Consider the following 24,912-nt stretch of genomic DNA (forward strand, 5'->3'; position numbering starts at 1 on the left):
GACATTCTTGATGTGTCAGTGTCAAAAGAATGCCCTGCACCTCTATCGCTGGGTTCATGTGCAAATACAGCTACTAGATCTCATTCAAGTAAATCATTGAGTTCTTTGTCACCATTTGTGAACCGTATGGATGCAATCACAAACGTCAGCTGCAAATAGTTTAGTATAGCTTAACTTAGTAAGGTGGATAACCCTTACGGTACCAAGGAGTTGTTCATGGAACCCACAACCAATTGCTTTTCTGGCCGAACAAAAAAAAAAAAAAAAAATTCAGCATTTTCAGAATTAATGTTAAGAACGGAATTCAATTGCATTTCTTTCTCAGTGTCAGGTTTATCTTTCAGAATCCTGCAAATAGGAAGGGGTTCACGAACATCTCTCCCCGTTGGTAAGGCACGCATTTGAGAGTGCCTGGATGTTCAATGTGAGCTGTCATATAAATGAATTAATGTTACATACACCTACAGGACAGTGTCCAATCGAAGTGATAACGCCTCAGCTGGGAAAAGAACAACCATCAACAATAATATAATTTAATAAAGCTTTTGAATGAAATCGAGACTTGAATGGAAGAAACATTTCATCCAAGAAATATAAGAAAGTGTAATACAAACGGTTCTATACCGCCATGACACCACAACAAAGATTACATTACATTACACTGAGTATTGTTGTTGATGTTTATTCTCTTCTCAGCTGAGGTGATTTTACCTCGATTGGACACTATAAGTATACCTGGTAGATAACATTCATTTTATTATATGACAGCTCACATCGAAGTTTCAGGTATCATCAAATGTGGTAATTACGGGGAACTAATGGCAACATGAACCTCAAATTCATGCTCAGGATGTTAGATTCATACGAAATAGACACCAATATCAAGTTTCATTTTGACCCAAAAGGGGGATGGGGATGCTACAGGCCACCAAATGGAGTCTTGTCGATTTTGGTGTCTTTCGAGCGTAATTTTTCATTGATTCATGAGTAAAAATGCAAAACAATAATAAATTGACCCCGTTCAGGTGCGGTGCAGGTTTGCGTGCAGTTTTAACCAAGGCGCATCCGTGGTACAATTGTGGATATTATATGTTATTCTAAGGTTAAAGCGACATCTAAAACCTATTTTTTTCATAATTTTTCTCGAAGAACTTCATAGGTAAAGAGGAGATCAAAATATTGAATCGATTTTTTTGAAAAAGGGAAATTGTGGGGGTTAGCTGTTACATTTTTCAGACGAAGCCCTCGTGTATACCTATACATACATCTAAGTTTTAACATCGATCAAGCCAATTTTGAAAAATAATTCACATAACTTTTCCGATTTTACGTCATTGCTCACGAAAAAATTAGAGTTCATGCATGACGAATTAATGTCTCCTACAAGGGGACTCACTTTTCGTCTGAAGATTGATCTGGGCCAATTTTACTATGTTACCCACCTATGCCCTTTCTTCACCAAGGTGTGAACGGCTTTTAAACTTAGATTCGTTTCACGAAGACTTAAAAAAATGAAGAAATCATAGTATGACTTTAAGCCTTAGGTTAGGTGGTTAGGTTGTATACATAAAAATTGTATATAAACCCTATTTGTTGAACCTTTGAGAGACAGTCTCAGTTTTAAATTTAAAGGCTGCGATGATTCCATATTGTGTGATGATTCCGACTCTGATCTTACGGTTGATTCTGAGTAGGACGGTAAAATTTGTGGTCGTTCTATAGTGTTCCACGTCAGAAATCTCATGTGGTGTGGTGTGGTTCCGTTTCAAATCTAGAACCTTTTACGCTAAATGCGCATTCGTCACCACGGCCCAATCTTGAAATGAATTATACGCAAAATACAAATTTAAATACTAAAAGCAACTTAAGACGAAATGTATTGTTTTATATATATTTATTTCATGCAGGGAAAAGCAGTCCTATATCTTTTAAACAATACCAGCTGAACTTCGATTGAAGAATATTTCCACTAGTGAATATTTTTAATTTGAAATAAAGTACTTACAAAAGATGTGCCTGCAGTTCAACTGTGTTGTTGCACAATGTGTTACAACGTATATTTCCAAATGATCAGAAGTAAAATTTAGTCGGCGATCGGATAAAATATTCTTGTATGTAGATAATGATCTCTCCACATCACATGAGGTAACAGGGGCGTATTTCAACAGGGAGATGTATTGGGGGAAATATTTTCAGGGGAATTTCTTGTTTCACCACTGAGAATCTCACACTGCCAATAGGCAGTCGTAACCCGGGTTTCTTTCCAGCACTGCATTTAGTTTCTTTCGAACTTTTTCTCCTATATCTCCACACACACCTTGCAGCAGTCTCTTTGCATCCTCTTTGATTTCCATGGATTCCGGAAGAGGCCGCCCAACAGTCTCTAGCTTTGTAGGTAGCCAACCAAAATTGCTGTCTATGTATGCGATATCACACGCTACTTTTGAGTCATTAAACAGTTTCTGAGCAATGCCAACTGACACAGCAGACTCCGATGGAAATGAATGAACAACAGACTTAATTTTTTGAAAATATTCATTGTAGAAATGTACTGCCTGTATCCAAGTGCCCCATCGCGTTAGCACAAGTTCCGGAGGAAGGAGCACGTCTGGTAGTTGATCTCTGTAAACTTGAACATGTTGTGGCGCCTTAACAAACATTTTTTTCGTGGAAGAAACTAGTTGATTTACTTCGCAAAAGTTGTATCTCACCTCTTCAGCAACACGCTGAAGAGCATGGGCCATACAGGTAAAATGAATTAAATGAGAGTAAAACATTAAGTGCTCTAGCCGCTTTTAACATGTACGCTGCACTGTCTGTATAGAGAACAAGAACTTTTTCTTCCTGAACTCCTCCCGGCCACAACACTTTAAGACCATCGTTTACAAAGCGAGCAATCGTGGAATGATTCGTTCGTTCCAGCAATTTACTCGCAATAAGATAAGTAAAGATGCTCCATCTAAATCCTAACTTTCCAATCACTAAATTTGCTACATAACGTCCCAAAACGTCTGTTGTTTCGTCCACAGAAATCCAAATATATGAACTACCTATTTCTGCCTAATGGTATCTATAGCTTCCCTATAACAAACTTCGAGATAACACTTTCGAAGAGTGGATTCATCAGGAATTCGACTCCCGCAGTACTTCTCCACAAAAGCACGGTATTTTGGCACTTTAACTTTGTTCCAAGGAATGTTTCCTGCTATCATTGCTTGGCACAAGTCTTTGAAAAACTCACTCACTGAAGTATCTTGATGCATTTGTCAAGTTGTACTTGTTTTTTTTTTCAGTTCGCAATTTTTTATTTCTTGCATGGAGTGCACTTCGTACATGTTGTTCTGAGATTCCATTGAACATTCATTTTTTTTAAATCTCACACTTGGCACAACACCATTTTACCGTCCGTAGTAAACACATAATCGATAGTTACCCACGACTGCAATTTCGCGGATAAAGTTGAGGCAACCGGAACCAATTCTAACTTCGACGGTCAATACAGAACACGTGCGTTTTGCAACTGCAATACTATTTGGTCTAGGAATTAATTCGTGCGGGTGGACAAGAGATGGCGCAACGAACGGAGCGTCCCACAGTTCCGTGTATCCACACATGTGTTGCCAACCCCTGTCATCGCGTATCGTTCGTAGTATAGGGCAGTGGATTAAAGCGTCAACAACACCAGTTTGTAGTTAAGTGAACATGGCGCAATTTGTGCCTGATAAAGTGTTTTTGCGGGGTGTCCTGCTGCATTACTTTAACATGCAGAAAAGTGCGACTGAAAGTCATCGTATTTTGGTGGAAGTGTATGGTGACCATGCTCTAGCTGAGCGAACGTGTCAGAAGTGGTTTGCACGGTTTAGAAGTGGTGATTTCGGCTTGGCAGACCAAGAGCGAGCTGGACAGCCAAAAAAATTTCAAGACGAAGAATTGACAGCATTACTCGAGCAGGATTCGTGTCAAACGCAGGAACAACTTGCAGCAGCATTAGGCGTTGATCAAACAACAGTCTCCAAACGCTTGAAAGCCATGGGAATGATTCAAAAGATGTCACACTGGGTTCCACATGAATTGAAAGACAGAGACGTTGAAAGACGAAAAACCATTTGCGAATTGCTGCTTCAACGACAGAGCAGAAAGGGGTTTCTGCATCGAATTATTACGGGTGATGAGAAGGATCCATTACGAGAACCCTAAACGAAAAAAGACCTGGGTGAAACCAGGTGAACCAGGTCCATCACAACCAAAACGAGATATTCACTGTGCAAAAATTATGCTGTGCATATGGTGGGATATGAAAGGTGTGGTGTACTATGAGCTGCTGCAACCGGGTGAAACTATGAATGGAGAACGTTATCGACGACAATTAATGCGTTTGAAGCAAGCTCTGGCCAGAACACGACCAGAATGGGAGAACAGACATGATAAACTCATTGTTCAACATGATAACGCTCGCCCACATGTCGCAAAACCGGTCAAAACCTATTTAGAAAATGTCGGATGGGAAGTTTTACCCCACCCGCCGTATTCACCAGACGTTGCTCCTTCTGACTACTACTTGTTCGATTGCATGAACAACGATTTGATTGGACAGCGGTTTACTTCTTCAGAAGATATCGAAACATGGGTCTCTGACTGGATCGCTTCCAAGGATGAGGACTTCTTTCGCCACGGAATCCGTACATTGCCTGACAGATGGGCGAAAGTGGTGGCTAGCGATTTTTTCTTAAGGTATTTATGTATTTTGTGTTTGTACTACAGCTTCAATGTGTGCGTACCAACCGCACGAATTAATTCCTAGACCAAATAGAGTACTGTCTTCCTGTCATTCAGTTGAACAAGCGAAGTTCTTTGAAAGCTTAGGTTACCTGCTATGATATTCCCATTGTCGCCAGCTTCTTGGAACGAACTCTTGCAGTAAATTCCTGAAAGCATACTAGCATACAGTTTTAACTTGAATTGCAGAATTTGCTTTAATCTTTTTTCCCGTCCGACCGCCGATAACAATCAAATAGATTTCATTTTAGGAATTTCCTGGCGAGGCACGTGATCTGTCTTCCTCCAGAGTTGAGAATAAAGAGCCGCTGTTAATGTACCCCGGAGGGAGGATTTTACTTGTTTCTTCTTATATTTCTTTTGTTATCGGCAAAAATTCTGCAAAACATGGTTTGATAAATAAAAAAAAAAAAGAGAGAGAGAGATTTCTCTTTCGGTAAAGAAACGAAAAGATAGACATGACAAAATTGAATCTAGATGCAAGCCTTGCACAGCTGGAGAGTTTATTTTTTTATTATTATTTTAACTTAAAATTTCAGTAAACGCAAAATTTTCAGACACTTTTTTTTTGTAAAAGAAATATGTAGAAACTATAGAAATATGTAATATTGGTCAAAATATGTAAAAATATGTAATATGGAACTTGAGTTGAAGCACCCTATAGGTGTGAATCACAAACACTTAAGGATTTGACGAACCTACATATGAAGGAAAAAAATATGTAATTACATATAAATCCGGACACTAATCATTAATAACTGGAGCTGCTGGCAGGCAGAATACTTAATAATAGTGTATAATTAGTTTGGTGACAACTGACCTCACTTATGTTCTATCATAAATTTTATATTTTCGTGTTGGTTTGGTCCACTATCGAATTCCACCGCGTAGCTGATTGGACGTCTCAGGGGCACACTAAGGTAAAAGTTCATGGGGTAGAATGGGCAATTATTTTCCGCGAAGTGTAATAGAAGGAAATTTAGTGTAAGTAGAAAAAAAATTATGGTGAGTAGCTAGGAAATCCGTACTCTGTTACTTAATAAATATCAAATTCATTTTCATTCTTTAATTACTAGAAAACAATGATTAGTTAAGTGGTTATTTAGTATTCCTGTTGGAGGTGATACAAATGACCATTATATTTTTCACTGACAACGATAAAATCCATTTATGGATGATTGAAACATAAAATAGCAAATAAAATACCCATTTTGGGTATACCCTCCGAAATAAATACCAAGATATTTTACATCCCTAGACGTAACCTACCAGAATTGTGAAATTTATTTGAGTAAAAGTAAAATTAATTTGCTGCTTTTGATTTCCTTCCCTCTCTCTCCAAACTTATGTCCCTTTCAAACTTGGTTAAGATGTTCAGCTCGTAAATAGAGAAATAATTTTATGATTCACTAAAGAAAGTTTATACTTTTATTTAATATCAAACATTTTTTGTTAAACTAAATATACTTGCAGTATACTCCCATCTACATTCCTTAATTTTATCTGTATCCGGATTTTCTTGCTGTTAAAATATTAACGGTCCGCATTTACTACAAGGATTGGAGTTCTATTTCAATGGAACTCATATCCTTTTGTTCCTATGTTAAATTATAGATCTATGTTCAATACAGTCTTGACGATAACACAATCGTTAAATAAACACAAATAACCTATTTCAATCATTGCTAATAATAATACGAGGATAAGTCAAAAAATACCCGCAATTTTCTTATATTGTTCATACTGATCTGTGTTCTCTTTTATTTTGTTCTTATGCTATTGATGTCATGCTATGAAAGTTTGATTTTAATTCCTTCATTTGTCTTCCTTTTGTTGCAGATAGATCATGGTCGCTCCATTAGAAGTGTACACCAAAGAGGAACAACGAGCAGGGATCCGGTTTTTGTGATCGGAATGTGTATCAGGGACCATGATTAGTTTCCAGACGATGTACCACTTCATCGATAGTCTAACAAAACCATGTCACTTGCATGCTCAATATTGTCATCATTTGTGGCCGTAGATGGTCGTCCGATCCCTTCCTATTGCGTAACACTTGTGCGACCATTTTTGAACTTTTCAATCCATTCGTAGATACTCCGTTGCGGCAGACACTGTTCACGTATTGTGCCGAAAGTCCGATGGACCTGATATACCTTCCGACCACTGCTCGTTCCTCTGTTCGAGAAGATTTTTTTTTTTTTTAACTGATTCAGCGTCTCAAGAAGGAAAGACAATGATATACTCATTTACATTGCATATATATATATATATATATAAAATTCAGTAGCAAATTATTATCATACACGCATCATTAAATATTTCTTTTACATCGAATTATTTTCTCAATTTCTATAACTACAGGTGGCTACAAAGTCTCGTTAACCCTTGATAAATGCTAATGTAAGTTTTCCCGTTACCCCTTTATAAATGCTAATATCTTACGAAAGTCCTTCCTGGGCGTTGGATTGGTCGTGGTAGTCTAGATCCGCTTGCTCCACTTGCCTGGCCACCACGAAGCCCAGGCCTCACCACCAGCGATAATGCGCTATGGAGATTCATAAAGGTCATCGTTGCACAAAATCGTTACGATGCCACTGCCGAACTGACAGAAGCTGTAAAACAAACTTTCACTCAGTTATACCTGCAATGCTCCGTAAAATGTCGCACAGACCCTGATGGCATATTATTATTTGTCATGAGAATGACGGTCGAGAAACTGATCCTTTGGACACTTAATGTTTCCTATCTCAATACAACTTCTCAAAAGCATTGTTGTTCATGTCATTCAGTTCTATCCGTGTAATTATTTACGTACGTCTAGAGGTTTATGTTACTTATTTCTAGGGGTAATGGGACTTTGTGGCCACCCTGTATCTGCGATGTGATACAACATAAAAACCCGTATATTACACTTAAAAGGAGTGAAATAACGCTAGGATAATAGTAAATAAAATGCTACTTCGGAACCTTAAAAAAGTATCATTTAATTGACGAACAATAGTCAATAAGAATTATTGTAATTCTTAGAGATACGATTTAAGAAAATTTTTATCTCCAATAAATTTCAAACTAGCCTATATATTAAAATGCTAGGTTTATATGTTTGTAGTCAAGAAAAGTTTATATGTTTGTCAACAATCCCTTCGACAATGAGATCTCCAAAACCACAAGTGCTAGAAACGTGCCGTTCTCGCTGGTCGATTCCAAGTTCTGTGCAGATTGTCCAGTTTTACTTGAATATTTAAAAAAACATGGCCGTTATTTCTTTATTACATTTTTAGGAGTGCAGTGAAAGTGTTGAAATTTTAAAAAGTTTCCTACAAGTTATATATTCCAACACACACATTTGTATACAGGAGTTGTATATCTATCTCCCACGAGTTTGTTTCATGGCCAAATGATAATGAAAAACGAAGGATAACCATTTCTGTTCGTCTAAGACGAATCTTTATTATTTGGAGTGTTTTGCTGAGTGAACGCCATATATCACTGACATTGTAATTAATTGTGTATGTAATGTGTTTGCTTATTAAAAGAAATAAAACACTGATCATACATGAATTAGAAACTCCAACCGGAAGTAGGCTCAATCTTGCAAACGATGCGAGATATTGAAAAAATAATCGAAAAATTCTCCCCTTTATGGTACCCCTTGCCAATTTTTATCAAGACGTCTTTCACTTGTGTCTGTAAAGGAACGGAACATGTACAGTGTTGTAAGGAATAACAAGGAGATTCATGTTCATATGTGATGATGCGCTGTAAAGAGAGCGCAGGTTCAGCTAGTTGTTATGACGATTGGTTGGTAGTCTTTATCATAACGAGGACAAATGGCCAAGCTGTTGCCTTTCTCCATTCTCCCAGGATTAATCAATCAATCAATTACGCATATTATTCTGCCAGACGTATATTGAAATATTTAGATAAAGTAAGAACGTGTAGCAGGCACGTAGTCAGGATTTCGTAAAGGGAGGGGGGGGGGAGTCTGTGACATGAAATACTGTGGTCATCACACCAGGGACTCGATCATTCTAAACTATTTTATTGGCAACATATATTGGTTCGTTTAGTCAGGATTTCGTAATGGGAGGACGTGACATGAAATACTGTGGTTATCACACCAGGGGCTTGATCAATCTAAACTATTTTACTGGGAACATATATTGGTTTGTTAGGACAATAAAATGAGGATATGTTAGTAAGTATTTTAATAACAAACTATGAAGAAATCTCGAGTAAAAGGATAAAGTGTTGAAATAGATTTTACAGTATTTACGTTTCTTCCTTTAAATATAATAATTTTCCTTTCACTATGACCTCAACTATTATAAAAAGTACATATCCACTATTATTAAAGAAGTACATATCCAATAATGTCTTGTAAAATATTTTACAATATCTGCGTTCCTTTCTCTGTTGAATCAAATGTTAACAGAACTTTCTTTTCACATAACTTTTTTATTTTCATTTTTCCGTCAACTACTGTCTGTTCCAAATGACAGATTAAAGGAGCAGTAGAAAACTGTTTCTGAAATAACATGTTTGATTAAGCAGAGAAGCGATGACGAAATTTATGATAAAAAATGTCGACTCTATTACAGACGGCACTATGTTTTCGAAAGCTTGACATTTCCCTGGCTAGTATCAGAAATTCTGAGAATTCCGTAACTTTTCTTGAAATTTCACATTCCCTGACTTTTCCAGTATATCACGCTCATTCACTACCATGTATTGCAAGTAGGGCCTGATATAAATCTCCTCATAAGAAACAGTAACCAAGCTTTTTCTTTTTAACGCTGATTATTCTGTTTCTCGTTTCTTTTCGTTTCACCCTTCCCCCCCTTGGCTGCGTGTAGTTTTAGAAATGAGCAAAATAAGAGAAAGAATGCAGAAATTTTCAGAATAATTAATTGATCGAATGATTTGTATTTACGTCCTTTGTCAATAGTGAGGTTACGTAGAACGAGATCTACAGTTTAAAATGGGATGTAGCGTGTTCGATGCTCTCCAGCTGGGAATCTAACCCAGGAGAGGGGTAAAAGTGAGGGGGAACGCGGGGAGGCGCCGTCTTCCCACTTCCAGAAAACATCTGTGGCGTCCCCCACATTCTAAGAAAATTATAATGGGTAAAGATAGGCAAGGGAGACGGCGAGACGTCATGCGTCCCCCTATCTTTCCAGATCCACTTACCCCTGACTAGACCAGCGAGGATGGCTGAAACTACACAGTGAGATTACCTTTATTTAAGTGGTAAGAAAGATATAGTTAAAAAAGGAAGTAAGAGAAAAGGAAAAGGAGGTTATCTTATCTCCAAGATAGTATTGAACTTCAACCTTAGTGTTTTTTTAAAAAGAAAAGGCGTGTAAGGATATCGGTCTAGAAATGTATGTAAGATAAGGCGAAGTACATTCTATAGGGTATTTCAGTATGTGTTCTTCGTTTCTTCTAGAACTAAAGATGCTGATACGTTCTGCATCTTGATAAAAGATTCAATACTCATTTTTACGACATACATTATAATATAGCACAGACGCCATCAAATCAAAATATAAATTTACTTAAAATGATATTCTTAAAATACGTCTTTTGCAAGATCAACTCAAGAAACATTCCGTGTCCTCAAAATACAGAGAAGACTCGAAAGTTAAGACCACACTCACGGATATTGCGTAATCAATAATATAAGGAAAATGAATAAATGGAAATATTTTAAGTGTAAGCGATGAAAAGTTGATTATTCATCTTGATAGCTTATTCAGGCCCTCTCTAACTCCCACTACTATACGAATAAGAATTCGTATCGTAATATGAGCTCCTTCGTGGCTAAGCGGTTAGCGTACGCGCCATTGGCGTGGGAGACCCGGGTTCGATTCCCGGTGGGAGCTCATGTGGTTCGGATTCCACGTTAATCAGTAGGTCCACGTCTCATAAGCGGCCCATACACGTAAGCACATGCCTGAAGAAACAGCCCGACTTGTATGAAAAATGATAAAACCACAGGCAAGTTGATCGTGTATGGCCTCGTTCATTCATGTTGAAAGTTTTCAAAATCTTCTGAAAACATGTTTGATGTTTTTGCCGTTCTGCATGCATGTTTACCGTGTATGGGCTCGTTCATGCAAGGTGGCTGTTTTATATTTAGGTCCGCCAATCACGACAGCGGAAGCAATCACGTGAGTGTCTCCTCCGTCGCATGCCAAGGTCGTTCAAGATGGGTGATCGTTATTCCTGGAGCATCAAAACATAGACAGAGAGAGAGAGAGAGATGCGTTACATGACAAGGGATTCTGTGCATGCATTTATTCAGGTATACAAAGAAGTACCATGTTTTTGGAAGGTAAAATAAAAATTAAAAAAAAAATACTGTGTGGAGAATGACGTAAAGAATTCTACATTTGAAAATCTAGAAAAGCTGAGAGAATTTCAACCTCACTCCACACTTGATAGTTGTTAAAAGGAGGATAAATACGTTGCGCTCCAACTAGAGAATAAAGCACATCAAAGTGAGAAAAAGGAAATTAAGTGGTTCTGCCGCTCATGAAATTTACATGCCAAAGTTATGGTACTACAGGAGTGTAGCCAGCAGGTTTATCTAGGGGGGTCGTTTTTGAGGAGAGACAGCTACAATGTACAAAACCCAAAAAATGTGTTACAGCTAGAGATTTTGAGGGCTGAAAAAACGGATTTTTTTTTCCGTCCGAAAATCTAAACACACTGTTTTTTTAAGTTTTTTTTCTTCAAAAATATTATGTACCAGGTAGTTTTTATTATACTTAACCAAGAACTACTGCCCCGAAGCAAACGTTATACCTTTGTGTAAAACTATTTCAATCCAAGTCCTTGTACACAGAACCTATCTACATAAAACTGATTTTTTTAAATTTCATTTAATTTCTTTAAAATTTCCTGACAAAAATATTTATTTATTATTCGTGACTAAAAAACATTATAATTATTTTATTAACAGCCATATATCACTTCCTGTTTTACACCAAGTGGAAAAAAAAGCGAATAAAATTCAAACTGAAAAACTGAATTAAAACGTTGTTTTTCACCATATTTTCCAACTGATAAAAAATGTGTTTTTTAAAACACTCAGTTTACGGCGATAGTTTTGTAGCAGTATTTATAGTACCTTGTTGAAACGTTTGTCTTCAAACTGTCAAATATAAAACAGGGGCGGATCCAGGACGGACTTCTGGGGGTCGGTGGGTTATAATACTGCTACTTAGAGTTACCTTTAAGAGCTTCAAACTCTGGGATGGGTTTTATTTATATATAAAATAAGAAATCTTCATCTTCTGGGGGTTATCGCCCCTCTGGATCAGCCTCTTATATAAAATCACAGTAAATCGTGTAATCTGCTGTTACAAATAAGTGTATATATATATATATATATATATATATATATATATATATATATATATATATATATATATATATATATATATATATATATATATATATATATATTTCGAAGTCCATTTGTTTGTTATGAGTTTATATTGACACAAATCTAAAGAAAAATTACACAAAATATTATAATTTGTGTGGAATAATTTAGTTCCATTATCTAAACCATTTCCATCCAATTTGGACATGTTGGCGTGAGAGACCCGGGTTCGATTCCCAGTGGGAACTAATGTGGTTCGGATTCCACGTTAATCAGTAGGTCCACGTCTCATATAGCCTCGCTGCTGAACGGGACGTTAAACTCAAAATCAACTCAACCAATTTGGAAGTGATCCGCACAGGAGCACTAGATCAATCGATTGTAGTAGATGTGGTAGCAACCTGTGCATTTGGTCATTCCTTACACAGAAGATACACCATATTATTTTTCAATCGGTAAATAATTTAACGTAAGTTATTAATTATATTTAAACTTTGTTATATTTAAATGACTGGAGCAATATAATTTTACGATGATGTTTTAAAAACTGGTCGTTTAGGGGGTCCAGGAAATCATTTGGGGAGACTGGCCCCGACGCCCTCCTCCCCATGGCTACACCCCTGTGATATTACGATTAACTTTAATTTTTATCGGATTAGGAAGAAACACGTGTAAGCAAAAGCAACCTAGATGAATACAGCAGTGATGAAGAGCCTGATGAGTCATCTCCACAGGTAATTAAAATAAAATATTATAGCAACTAGTTTTTTTTTCACACTTATTCCTGTGTACTGGCATGTAGAATTAAGAGACCTCGATGGTCACTACTAGTTGGTAGCAATCATATTGTCTTACCATTCGACTCTTCACGGTCTCCGTCCTCCACATTTCTCAAACAACTTCTAGTAAGTTGAACAGCATGTTGGTGCGTGTGTGGGCAAAAAATTCTTCCAACATACATGATGAGACAAATCTTTCATGAATGTTGGTCATGCAAGTGTGTACATGTATGGGCCGCTATATAGCTTCGCTGCTGAAAGGGACGCTAAACTAAAATCAACTCAACTCAATTCGTATCGTAATATAACAGGTTTTCAAATCTCCATACCTACTTAACGGTATAATGTTCCTGTCATGAATAGTGCAGGGTCTTTTGGCAAAATCGATTTTAATGTAATGTGTTGTTGTATATGCATTTTCTTTAAGGCGTCACAATCATTCATTTTGTATGGAGTTGAAATCAGCACGGATGGCTAGTACTATATGTTGCATAGTTATGCAACCGCATATTTTTTAACACTAAATATATTTTTTAAAGTATTAAAGTAGTGTTTCATTAAAAATAAAATTTTGCCCGTCAGTGCAAGGCACTATTGATCATCTTTTAAAAAATCATTTAAAAACTATTAGAAAGAGAGGGGGTTTCCATTTCCAGTTGGTTTTGCCCCCGAGAGACGTTTTTCCGCAATTTTTATTAATCGTATTTGTAGTACGCTGCCAAATTTTATAAAAATATTCTTGGATCACTAAGTTGGTCCCTTGTTAGTTACGGAAATACTCGACTCTTTCTTGAGGGAGAATTTGCACGTGTGTTCTCAAGATACCCTAAATACAAAAAGCCGAGATGATTAACTAACATGAATGGGTAAAATTATCATTGTTGTATTTCACGTTGGTTGATTGCGACCCTGATGATTATCAACACTATTTTTTTAATTTCTTTTAACGTACGAAGGATTTGGAAAGCAGGGAGTATTAGATGTATTGCACCTCTGATTAATTTCTTGTCGTCTAAATTGCAAATTGTAACATATAACATAAATTGAAACACGATGTAAAAGTGATTGTGCTAATTATAACGTTATCAGCTGGTTGAGTAAACGTCAAGGATTGCGACATAACGCTATAGGATCAACTTGTGAAGATAAATTATGGAAGAGACTATTCCTACATATTTTAGAGAACAATGTTCTGGATCAAACTGTTGAAATAGTTCTTAGAGATATTGCATCATGTATTCATTTATTACATTTAATTCATCACATGTAAGCTTATATGATGTAATTTATTAGCTGCAATGTATATTAATGCAATTTTCTTTGTCAAGAACATCTTAGGTCATAAATTATCTTACACATTTTTTTTATCGAACTACTAACAAAGTTCTAAATATATTTTGTTGTCCTGTAAGTTCAATCATTATAAATACAGAAGTATAATACATCGATTACACAGAACTTTATCTGAGAACAGTATAGTGTAAAATGATACAATTTTGTTACAGGGTAATATTTGTCTATATGTTGTATTTTAGATAATTTGTAAAATATTTTAATTTTGTATTTATAATACTGGTAAACACGACTTTTGCGGCCGTAGTAATTTCAGCGAAATTAGGTTAGATCTGTCATTCTAATTACGAATATGACAGCAGTTCTCCTAGATTTGCTCTAGTTTATCTGTATGAACAGTCACCATAGAAATACAGACACTAGATATAGACACATGTGACGTGAACACGTAACCGCGAGTCAAATAACATTTAGTTTGTGTCAAATAACATTAAATCAATGGAAATATGCATAGATCACGAAGAGTGAGACAAAAAATAATATGCACTGATTGCACGCAACACAAGAATAAATTTAACACATACAAAAGCTCATTTTGCTGTATTTTCGTCTGTGTTCATCAGTACAACAATCAGGCTGTAGAGTCCAGCAGTAAACAGCTATCATATGAGTGTCCCACAGGCCTTGATATCACTCTTCCATCGTCTCTAGGTCTTGGTGGAAACGCTCACCGTGTTCCTCCTTGCAATCGCCAAGGTTTTCGGGAAATCTGTCCAAGTGGCTATGGAGGTAATGTAACTTGATACTCATATTAGCATCTGTTTCTCAAAGCTGTAAGCATATTTCAAACTAGTTCCTCATAGTTGTTTGATTTGTGTGTTCTCACTACACCATTTGTTAAACAAACTTTGGCTAGCGTAATCGGTGGAGTATGATGGTCTCTGCAATAGGCATATTTCTGAAGAAGTTTGCCTATTGTAGAGACTTACATGTGTGAAATTCAGGAAAATTTCGTTTTTCCGATCACCGCCCTCTGATACATACCCCTGAATAGATATACCTGCTTCCTCGTTTACATTGTTTCACTTCTCTAATAAATGTAACCTGGAATTTTTACCTCGTTTTTACTTAACTTCTCAAACGGGTAGTACGCTATTTTTTACCACCTCTTACATGCTGTATGCATTATTAAGAAATCATTCTACTTGGTGTGGATTCGAACTTACGTCCTTTGGATTTATAATCTAGCGTCTTCGCCACTACACCAGGATCTTTGCTTGCCAAGTATTTAGTTGTTGGCATATTTGTTTGTATTTTATGTTCCCACTTCGACAATTTTTACTCTTTTTTCTCCGTTTACCAGCTGTTTCTGAATTTCTCTTTTGATGTCGTAATTTATTTACACCATGCACTATTCGTACTCACAGTTTGTGCCCCTCTGCAACGTCTTATTCAGATTGGACTTCTCTTCGTGCCCCTCACTAAACATTTGATTGATTTAATTCTCATACTCTCCATGGCTCGAGCACAGGAATGTCAGGCTCAAAAAACAGATGTACATTTGCTTTCCTGACAGATAATACAATAAATGCACAAATAAGTTGTTTTTATACAATATAAGGATGATCAATTCCAGTGTAGATAGAATTATTCTTCAGATTTCATATGTACATTTCTCGTGAAATTCCCACTTTTCGTGGAATGGCTGAACAGTATTCACAATCAACACTAGCCATTGTTTGTTTTAATAACAGCATTCGTGATCAATAAATAGTAACGCTCAGCAAATGTTTAGGGCCTAATATCATTATTCGCGATAATCAGTGGTGCTATTCTAATTTTTTAACAACAGGTTCTCTCTTTCTGTATATGTATTTTTACTGGATATCAGAAGTTACAAATAACGGCTTACACAGCATCCTAATACAAGGTGGTGTGACGAAATAATATAGCACTGCGAATATATTTGAAACGAATTGTGCAAGTTGTATGGTTGTCAAAAAGTATTGGAAAGACCTTAATCTAGCAATGATGATAATGGTGTGTAAGGCTATGTGTTTTAAATATAAAAACGCTCACCACTTCACTCATATAACCTCAGTTCTCATTCTTGATATCTGAGTATTTGAGATTAAGAAATAAACGCTTATAGTTTCAAACACAACACACTGAGCAAGGCTATGTGATAATATTGTGTGTTCTGTTTAGTTTGACAATATGGAAACAAGGCCTGATAGAGTGCTTATACCTTGTTCTGATAGAGCAGCGTTTCCCAACCGGTGTGCCGCGGCACACTGGTGTGCCGCGAGTGGGCCGTTGGTGTGCCTCGAGGAAATTGAAACAAAATTATTAATCCTATAGCAATCAAATTGCAAGACATAGGGAAAAAGGTATATTTGTATTTCACATTACTATGAACCTCTACTATGAATCTACAATTTTAAGTATCATACTTGACTTACTTTTCTGTACATTTTTAACGTTGAAAAAAGTATTTGTTATCATTGTTATGATCATTATTGCTTCTTTATTGTTGCAGACAATTTCGTAACTTGAAATTTTAAAATATCATTCAATCCTTTCGACAAAGCAAACGTGCATACAAATTACCTACATTTGTGTTTTAAAAGTAAGAGATTTGTTTGTTCGTTCATTATTTAGTGATCTTCCTTCTTTGTAAAAGGTTGGATACAGTCTTCGAAAAAGGAATTGTATTTTTAGAAATCTGAGTCCTGTATTTCATTGCAATTGTTGTCAAGTTTTAAATTAGAATGGAAAATATGCATAATGATTTATCACGGTGGAAAACCAGTGATCGAGTTTTCTTCTCTGTGAGAAGATCAATAATCACAGAGAAAAAATACCACTGTATTTTATATTTACAAATAATAATAATAATAATAATAATAATAATAATAATAATAATAATAATAATAATAATAATAATAATAATAATAATATCTATATGAGTGTGCCGCAAGAATTCAAGTTACACCTGTAGTGTGCCGCAAGTTGAAAAAGGTTGGGAAACGCTGTGATAGAGCATATGTTTAACTCTATAGCTATGAAACTTTCTTAAAACAATGACACTTAAGATAAAATTTACTGTTCTCCGCCCCGCCATTAATCTTCTGGTATGTACAGAGCAAAGCAACGTTTTTTAATTACACTATGTGATCAAAAGTATCCGGACACTTGCCTGAAAATCACTTACAAGTTCGTGGCGCCCTCTATCGGTACTGCTGGAATTCAATATGGTGTTGGCCCACCCTTAGTCTTGATGACAGCTTCCACTCTCGCAGGCATACTTTCAAGCAGGTGCTGGAAGGTTTCTTGGGGAATGACAGCCCATTCTTCACGGAGTGCTGAACTGAGAGGAGGTATCAATGTAGGTCGGTGAGGCCTGGCACGAAATCGGTGTTCCAAAACATCCCAAAGGTGTTCTACAGGATTCAAGTCAGGACTATGTAAGTCAGTCCATTACAGGGATGTTATGGTCGTGTAACCAGTCCGCCACAGGCCGTTCAGTATGAACAGGTGCTCGATCTTGTTGAAAGATGCAATCACCATCCCCGAATTGCTCTTCAACAGTGGGAAGCAAGAAGGTGCTTAAAACATCAATGTAGGCCTGCGTTATGAGAGTGCCACGCAAAACAGCAAGGGGTGCAAGTCCCCTCCAAGAAAAACACGACCACACCATAATACTCCCACCTTCTAATTTTACTGTTGACACTACACACGCTGACAGATGACGTTCACCGGGCATTCGCTATACCCACACCCTGCCATCGGATCGCCACATTGTGTACCGTGATTACACACAACGTTTTTCCACTGTTCAATCGTCCAATGTTTACGCTCCTTACACCAAGCGAGGCGTCGTTTGGCATTTACCTGCGTGATGTGTGGCTTATGAGCAACCGCTCGACCATGAAATCAGTTTTCTCACCACACTCCTAACTGTCATAGTACTTGGAGTGGATCTTGATGCAGTTTGGAATTCCTGTGTGATGATGTGGCTAGATGTCTGCCTATTACACTTTACGACCCTCTTCAACGGCCGGCGGTCTCAATCAGTCAACAGATGAGGTCGGCCTGTACGCCTTTGTGCTGTACGTGTCCCTTCACGTTTCCACTTCACTATCACATCAGACACAGTGGACCTAGGGATGTATAGGAATATGGAAATCTTGCGTACAGACTTCTGACATAAGTGACACCCAATCACCTGACCACGTTCGAAGTCCGTGAGTTGCGCGGAGCGCCCCATTCTGCTTTCTCACGATGTCTAATGACTACTGAGGTCGCTGATAATGAGTACCTGGCAGTAGGTGGCAGCACAATCCACCTAATATGAAAAACGTATGTTTTTGGGGTGTCCGGATACTTTTGATCACATACTATATGTAAATTGTATTTGGCTGTGAAAAATTTGTATACAACCATCTCTCCTTCTAGCTGCGTGTGTGTGCGTGCGTGTGTGTGTTTATGTCTGTGTATAACAAACGGTTCTGCGAACTCGAAATATTTTAACAACTGGTTCTAGCGAACCGGTCCGAATCGGCTGAATAGCACCACTGGCGATAATAGTGACGATAAGCTATTGTTTGTTCTAATAACCGCATTCACAATCAATAATAGTAGCTATTAGCCATTATTTGTTTTAATAATCTTATAATCGAGTTTGATATTATTATTTATTTAGGAACTGGCAATGCCATCTTAACAGTAGCACGGCCCCCTGAAAAACCAGTGTGCTGGGCCCTAAGCAACAACCTCTCAGGAATACAATGTAAATTGGCCTATATACATGGCACTATAACAGAAGTGACTGCAATACTAACTCAGATATACTAAATCATACAAATCACAATGTACATCATAAGAACATTGTAGCAAATAATATTTTATAGCTTAATATTGTGTAGACCAGTGATGTGCAAGGGCGCCCATGTTGTGGTTTCCAAGGGGGGCAAGTGTAAGCGACGTTTCAAATTTTGCTGTAACTAATATAAAAATTCTATTGGGTTTTCGATATTCTGAAGTACAATTTTACTCTAGGGGGGCAAGCGCTCTGATGGGCGCCCTTGGTGATGGGCAGTAATTTTAGGAGGGAGCCAGAAAGCAAAAGAAAGAAATAAAATACTTTAGACGATCGAATATAATTTATTAAAAACAACAGCTGCACTTAGTACTTTCATTCGTCAGATTGAGAATCATGTCGCGGACCAGATAGAACTTTCAGAAAGAACATGTCTGCCCCGCAGGCTGTAGTTTTCCCATTACTGTTCTAGTTTACTGTATTGTAGCATTTAATTACGGCAAGTCACTTGACATCCACGAAAGAACCGCAGTTACAGAAAGTAAGAAGTCTACAATGAAAAATGCCACACTCAAGGCACAATCTGTAGTGTAGTGTTTAATGGTTGAAGTCATACAGGGTATTTACAATCCAGATTATCTATATTAGTAGAGATAACGTAATATCATACATTAGTATGATAATAAACGAACATACATATTTTATCAGACTGTTGTAGCTGTAGATTAACCATACCACATGTCGAAACAGAGAATGTTGATATGTGCAGCTTGGTGACAAGTATGATTTTATTACGTAAGTTGCCCGAAAGCACTGCAACGAATAACTTTTTATTTACAGTGGCTACATGCAAACATAATAAAAGAAAGTTGCCGAGAAATTGTTATGAGCATTACGATAAAACATGATTTTCAATATCTCCCACCTAGTTAGAAATTACTCAATTGCTCTTTCGTAAGTAGCAATCCGTTCTTTTTACCAAATTCACTCAGTTCTCTTTTGTCTATGCTATTGGCTCTTAGGTGGTTCTGTAAAGCTGACATTATTTCGACTCTCGAGTAATCCATGAGTCCAGGCTGAATTCATGAAATTAAAGAAAACATTATTACATAACGATAAGATAAAACATTGTCTTTTCAGGGCAACTCATTATTGGATTCTGACCAGAGCCGTAGCTAGAGATTTCGGCGCCCGAGGCGAAGTAGAATTCAGCGCCCCCTACATTCACCTTACCAAGCTTTTTTGTTAACAAATAAAAGAAGCAGCTCTTCTTGTTATGGTACGCTGGTGCGAGGGGTGTTGCAACCAGTGTTTCTTCCAGACTTTTTTGGGGGGCACTGCCCCCCGGAGACCAAAATAATACGTCTATAAAATAATAATAAATAGAACAGTGCCAGCAGTGCCCCCCCCCCTCCGGAATACTGTGTGCCCCCTCGGAACATTTTTTCTGAAAGAACGACTGGTTGCAATGTTGTGTTTGGTCACCAGATGATGTTGACATTGTGGCATCCACTCGGCGTCGTGAGAGCAAATGGGGAGCTACTTCAAAGAAAGAAGAAGCGAACGCCAGTCGAGAATCCAACATTAATGGTGATCCCAAAGACGTAAGTGCCACAAGCAGATTCGAAGGCCCTGGTCTTTAAAGGTTTTTACGCTGGAATGTAATTTTAGTTATTAGATATAGGCCTACTAGCAGCGTTCACCCCGCTTCGCTGCGGTCACCCCGGAACGCAATAAACTTTGTTACTTAGATAATTTTTACTTTTTCGCTTTCAAGTGATATGATAAAAACCATAGAAGATTGCAGTAAATCTTAACATTATATCGCCTGTCATTTATGTTAACCCGCCCCGCTTCGCTGCGGTCATCCCGGTGCTGGCATATTGTAAAAGTGTCTGTAAAAATAAGCAAATCAATTAAAAAATTTTAAACAGAAGATTCAAGCTATTTTCCGCTGTATATCGCCTGTCATTTATGTTAACCCGCCGAGTGACACGGTCATGCGGGTTGCATATAAATACGTTTATTTTTACCTATGATGAACTAATAACAAAGGATTTGTACGTTATGGACACTTGAATGGTCAATTATCTCAAGACACTGGTAATTAAAAATTAAAGTGATATGATAAAAACCATCTAGGGTCCAAATCCTAATAACCCCCCAAAAATGAAAGAAATTGGTTCAGCCGTATTAGCGTGATGAGCGGACAAAGGATTTTGTACGTTCTCTTTTATATATATAGATAGACTAGCAGCGTTCACCCCGCTTCGCTGCGGTCACCCCGGAACGCAATAAACTTTGTTACTTAGATAATTTTTACTTTTTCGCTTTCAAGTGATCTATCATAGTAGATTGCAGTAAATGTTAACATTATATCGCCTGTCATTTATGTTAACCCGCCGAGTGACACGGTCATGCGGGTTGCATATAAATACGTTTATTTTTACCTATGATGAACTAACAAAGGATTTGTGGACACCTGAATGGTCAATTATCTCAAGATACTGGTAATTAAAAATTAAAGTGATATGATAAAAACCATCTAGGGTCCAAATCCTAATAACCCCCCAAAAATGAAAGAAATTGGTTCAGCCGTATTAGCGTGATGAGCGGACAAAGGATTTGTACGTTCTCTTTTATATATATAGATATGTAATAAAAAACGATAACAAATTAATAGAAAATTGGTTGTTTTGTTTTGTAGCCTAAGGGAAATGTCGATAATCGCAACGGAATTATCGTGTAAGAACTGGTGGAATGAAGATAGCAGAAGGAAATAAATCAAAAGACACAACGCTGTCTACCACCACTAGCATTGTATCGAACCAGAGACCTTTTGCACCAACAGTAAATGCACTAAACCTATCACTGAACTAGCGTGCTCCAATTATTCATATTGGTAATGGTATAAGGTTAACCTCGTATTGTGGAGGAAGAACTCGTAAAATTATCTGTCATAAACAGATTTTGTCAAATTTAGTTTAAAGATTATATTAACAATGCTCTCCCTGTATCTCCTTTAGGGTCGGTTCTGGTTGTTATATCACCACCTAAGATATAACTGATCTCTCGTTGTATCCCACTGTCTTCATAGTGAGACATGACAAAAATTCGCTCTATTTGTCTACTCCTTTACCTCATGTAAGCGACTAGCCATCGAACACGCTAACCGAGACTGCTCTACAATTGGATGATCGTGACTCGAATTAGCAACGATAGTTGATAGGCCTACGATGTATTTTTAAGTACGGAAAGTGATAGTTTTAGGAAGCATATTAACAGTCCAGTTACCTTACAAAAATTTAGAAAAAAAAAATGGACACTTCATTTATCTTATAAAAGAAGAAAAAACACTATAACTAAAAGTAATTAAATTATGTACACTTACTTTTCGTCCATTGACAAAAAATACAAGAGTAGAAATAGTTTTCGCCGGCATTTTTTCGCAAGTAAAAGTCACGAAAACATTCACTTTACAGCACTATTACGCGTTATTCATCTCAACTTCTCAGCATAAGACGTTAGTTACTCATTCATGCCGCAGCATGGCGCTGTCATACATGTATACTAAAGAAGATTTAATTTATGCTGCGTTGATTGGAGAGGCAAGTTGTTACGTAAACCTGATATGTACTGAGAGAAGTCGAGAGAACACTTCTTTTCATGAATTCGTAGAAATGGCCAAGCGAGCGTTATTTGAAGAGCGTTTGTAACCTTCAATTCATCAGCGTTTCCCAACCGGTGTGCCGCGGCACACTGATGTGCCGCGAATTGGCCGCTGTGCTGCGAGGAAATCGAAACGAAATTATTAATTCTATGGCAACCAAATTGCAAGACATAGGAAAAATGTATATTTCTACTTCACATTACTATGAACCTGTCGATGTAAGGAATGACCGGGGTTTGAAGCTCCAGCACTCACAGCAAGACATGGCTTCATTCTGGATTTCTCTTCGGAGAGAATTTACAGCATCTTTAATCTCTTGTTAAAGATTCTACCAGCTACTTCTATAAAGACTGTGAAAGTTTTCATTTCCTTTTCTATATTCTACTTAAGTGAAGCAGGATTTTCTGCAATGAACACAATCAAATGTAAGAGCAAGTCACAACTGTTAACTCCGGAACACGATATGAGTGTGTGTTTATCAACTATCCGTCCGCAATTGAAGAGAATTATAAAAGAACATCAATTTCAAGTTGCACATTAATTTTGAATCGTGCACCAACTTGTTTTAATAATTTTTTAAAAATTGTAACATTCGTACAATATGAGTAAAGAATTGCAACCTTCAATAGATATTATTGAAAAATTGTTACGACACTAATATTATTGAAAAATTCTAATCTTCATATAATGTTTAAAATTGTAACGTATATTAACCATGTTAATAAATTATAAGTTTCATACTGTGTTACTTTTCTGTCCATTTTTAATGTTGAGAAAAAGTATTTGTTATCATTGTTACGACCATTATTGCTTCTTGATTGTTGCAGACTATTTCATAAGTTAAAATTTTAAAATATCTTTCAATCCTTTCGACAAAGCAAACATACATACAAGTTACCTACATTGGTGTTTTAAAAAGGGGAGCGCGGGGGCTCAGTGGTAGAGCGTTCACCTCCGGTCTTGGGATCCCTGGTTCGATCCCAGCTCGCGCCGTGTCGACTTTGTGGTGAACAAACACCGTGCTCGTGGGTTTTCTCGGGGTTCTCCCTTTCTTCCCACTTTCTTCATTCCACCATTTCACTCATCTCTCATCATCACCGTCTCCTTTAGCCTAACCAGCATAACCGTGGGACTTAAAGATTTCATTTCATTTCATTGGTGTTTTAAAAGTACAAGAGATTGATTTGTTCGTTCGTTATTTAGTGATCTCCCTTCTTAGTGAAAGGTTGGATACAGTTTTCTTAAAAGAAAATGTATTTTTAAAAAGCTGAGTCCTATATTTCATTGTAATTGTTTTCTATGTTTAAATTAGAATGAAAATTAGGCATAATGATTTATCACGGGAAAAAACAGTGATCGAGCTTTCTTCTCTGTGAGGAAGAGATCAGTAATCATACAAATATATATATATATATATATATATATATATATATATATATATATATATATATATATATATATATATATATATATATATATATATATATATATATATATCATGGTATTTTATATTTACAGATAATAGTAGCTATGAGTGTGCCGCGAGAATTCAAGTTACACCCGTAGTGTGCCGCAAGTTAAAAAAGGTTGGGAAATGCTGTTTATATAATTATAAACAGCATATGTATGGTATATCATGGCTTAAAACTCTCTATCTTATGAGATTTATCACACTCGATACCCCGCAAAGATTGTATATTTAATATAGTAACCTGGTCCCAATAAGTGTTCCCAATGACAAAGCAAGTAAGAATCTTTACAGTACGTCATTGCAGGTTTTGGCAAGGGAAAGGGCGCAATATCGTCCACTAATATACGTTCTTCATTAGTATATAATTTAATTACGAGTAAAAAAGCATGTTTCTCAATCTTTGGGGAGGCCATTGCCCCATGCGTCTTCTTCTTTTCTCTTTAAGTGTTACGTCAATGGTTATGCCAGCTAGGCTAAAGGAGACAGTGATGATGAGAAATAAATGAAATTGTAGAATGAAAAAAGTGGTAGGAAACGGGAGAACGCCGAGAAAACCTACGCCCACAGTGTTTGCCCATCACAAAGTTCACGTGGTGCGAGCTGGGATCGAACCAAGGACCCTATGCACCCTTGTGTGGCCCCGCGTAGCGTAGTCGCTAACGCTCTCGCCTTCGGTGCGAGTGGTTCCGGGCTCGATTCCCGGCA

At 37.1% G+C, this 24,912-nt stretch overlaps 1 protein-coding gene across 1 annotated transcript in view; it reads right to left on the reverse strand.

The window, feature by feature from the left end:
• LOC145690317 (xanthine dehydrogenase-like) overlaps window positions 1-22,623 on the reverse strand; it is a 129,066-nt gene extending 106,443 nt beyond the window's left edge. The window contains exon 1 of the mRNA XM_081765098.1: window positions 22,458-22,623. Within this exon, the coding sequence (XP_081621224.1) occupies window positions 22,458-22,508 (51 nt within the window). The 5' untranslated portion in view covers window positions 22,509-22,623. The remainder of the gene's footprint in view (window positions 1-22,457) is intronic.
• Window positions 22,624-24,912: the final 2,289 nt, after the last annotated feature.

This window comes from Thermobia domestica, chromosome 7 (genome assembly GCF_964235325.1).
Source record: "Thermobia domestica chromosome 7, izTheDome1.hap1.1, whole genome shotgun sequence".
Classification (NCBI taxonomy): Eukaryota; Metazoa; Arthropoda; class Insecta; order Zygentoma; family Lepismatidae; genus Thermobia; species Thermobia domestica.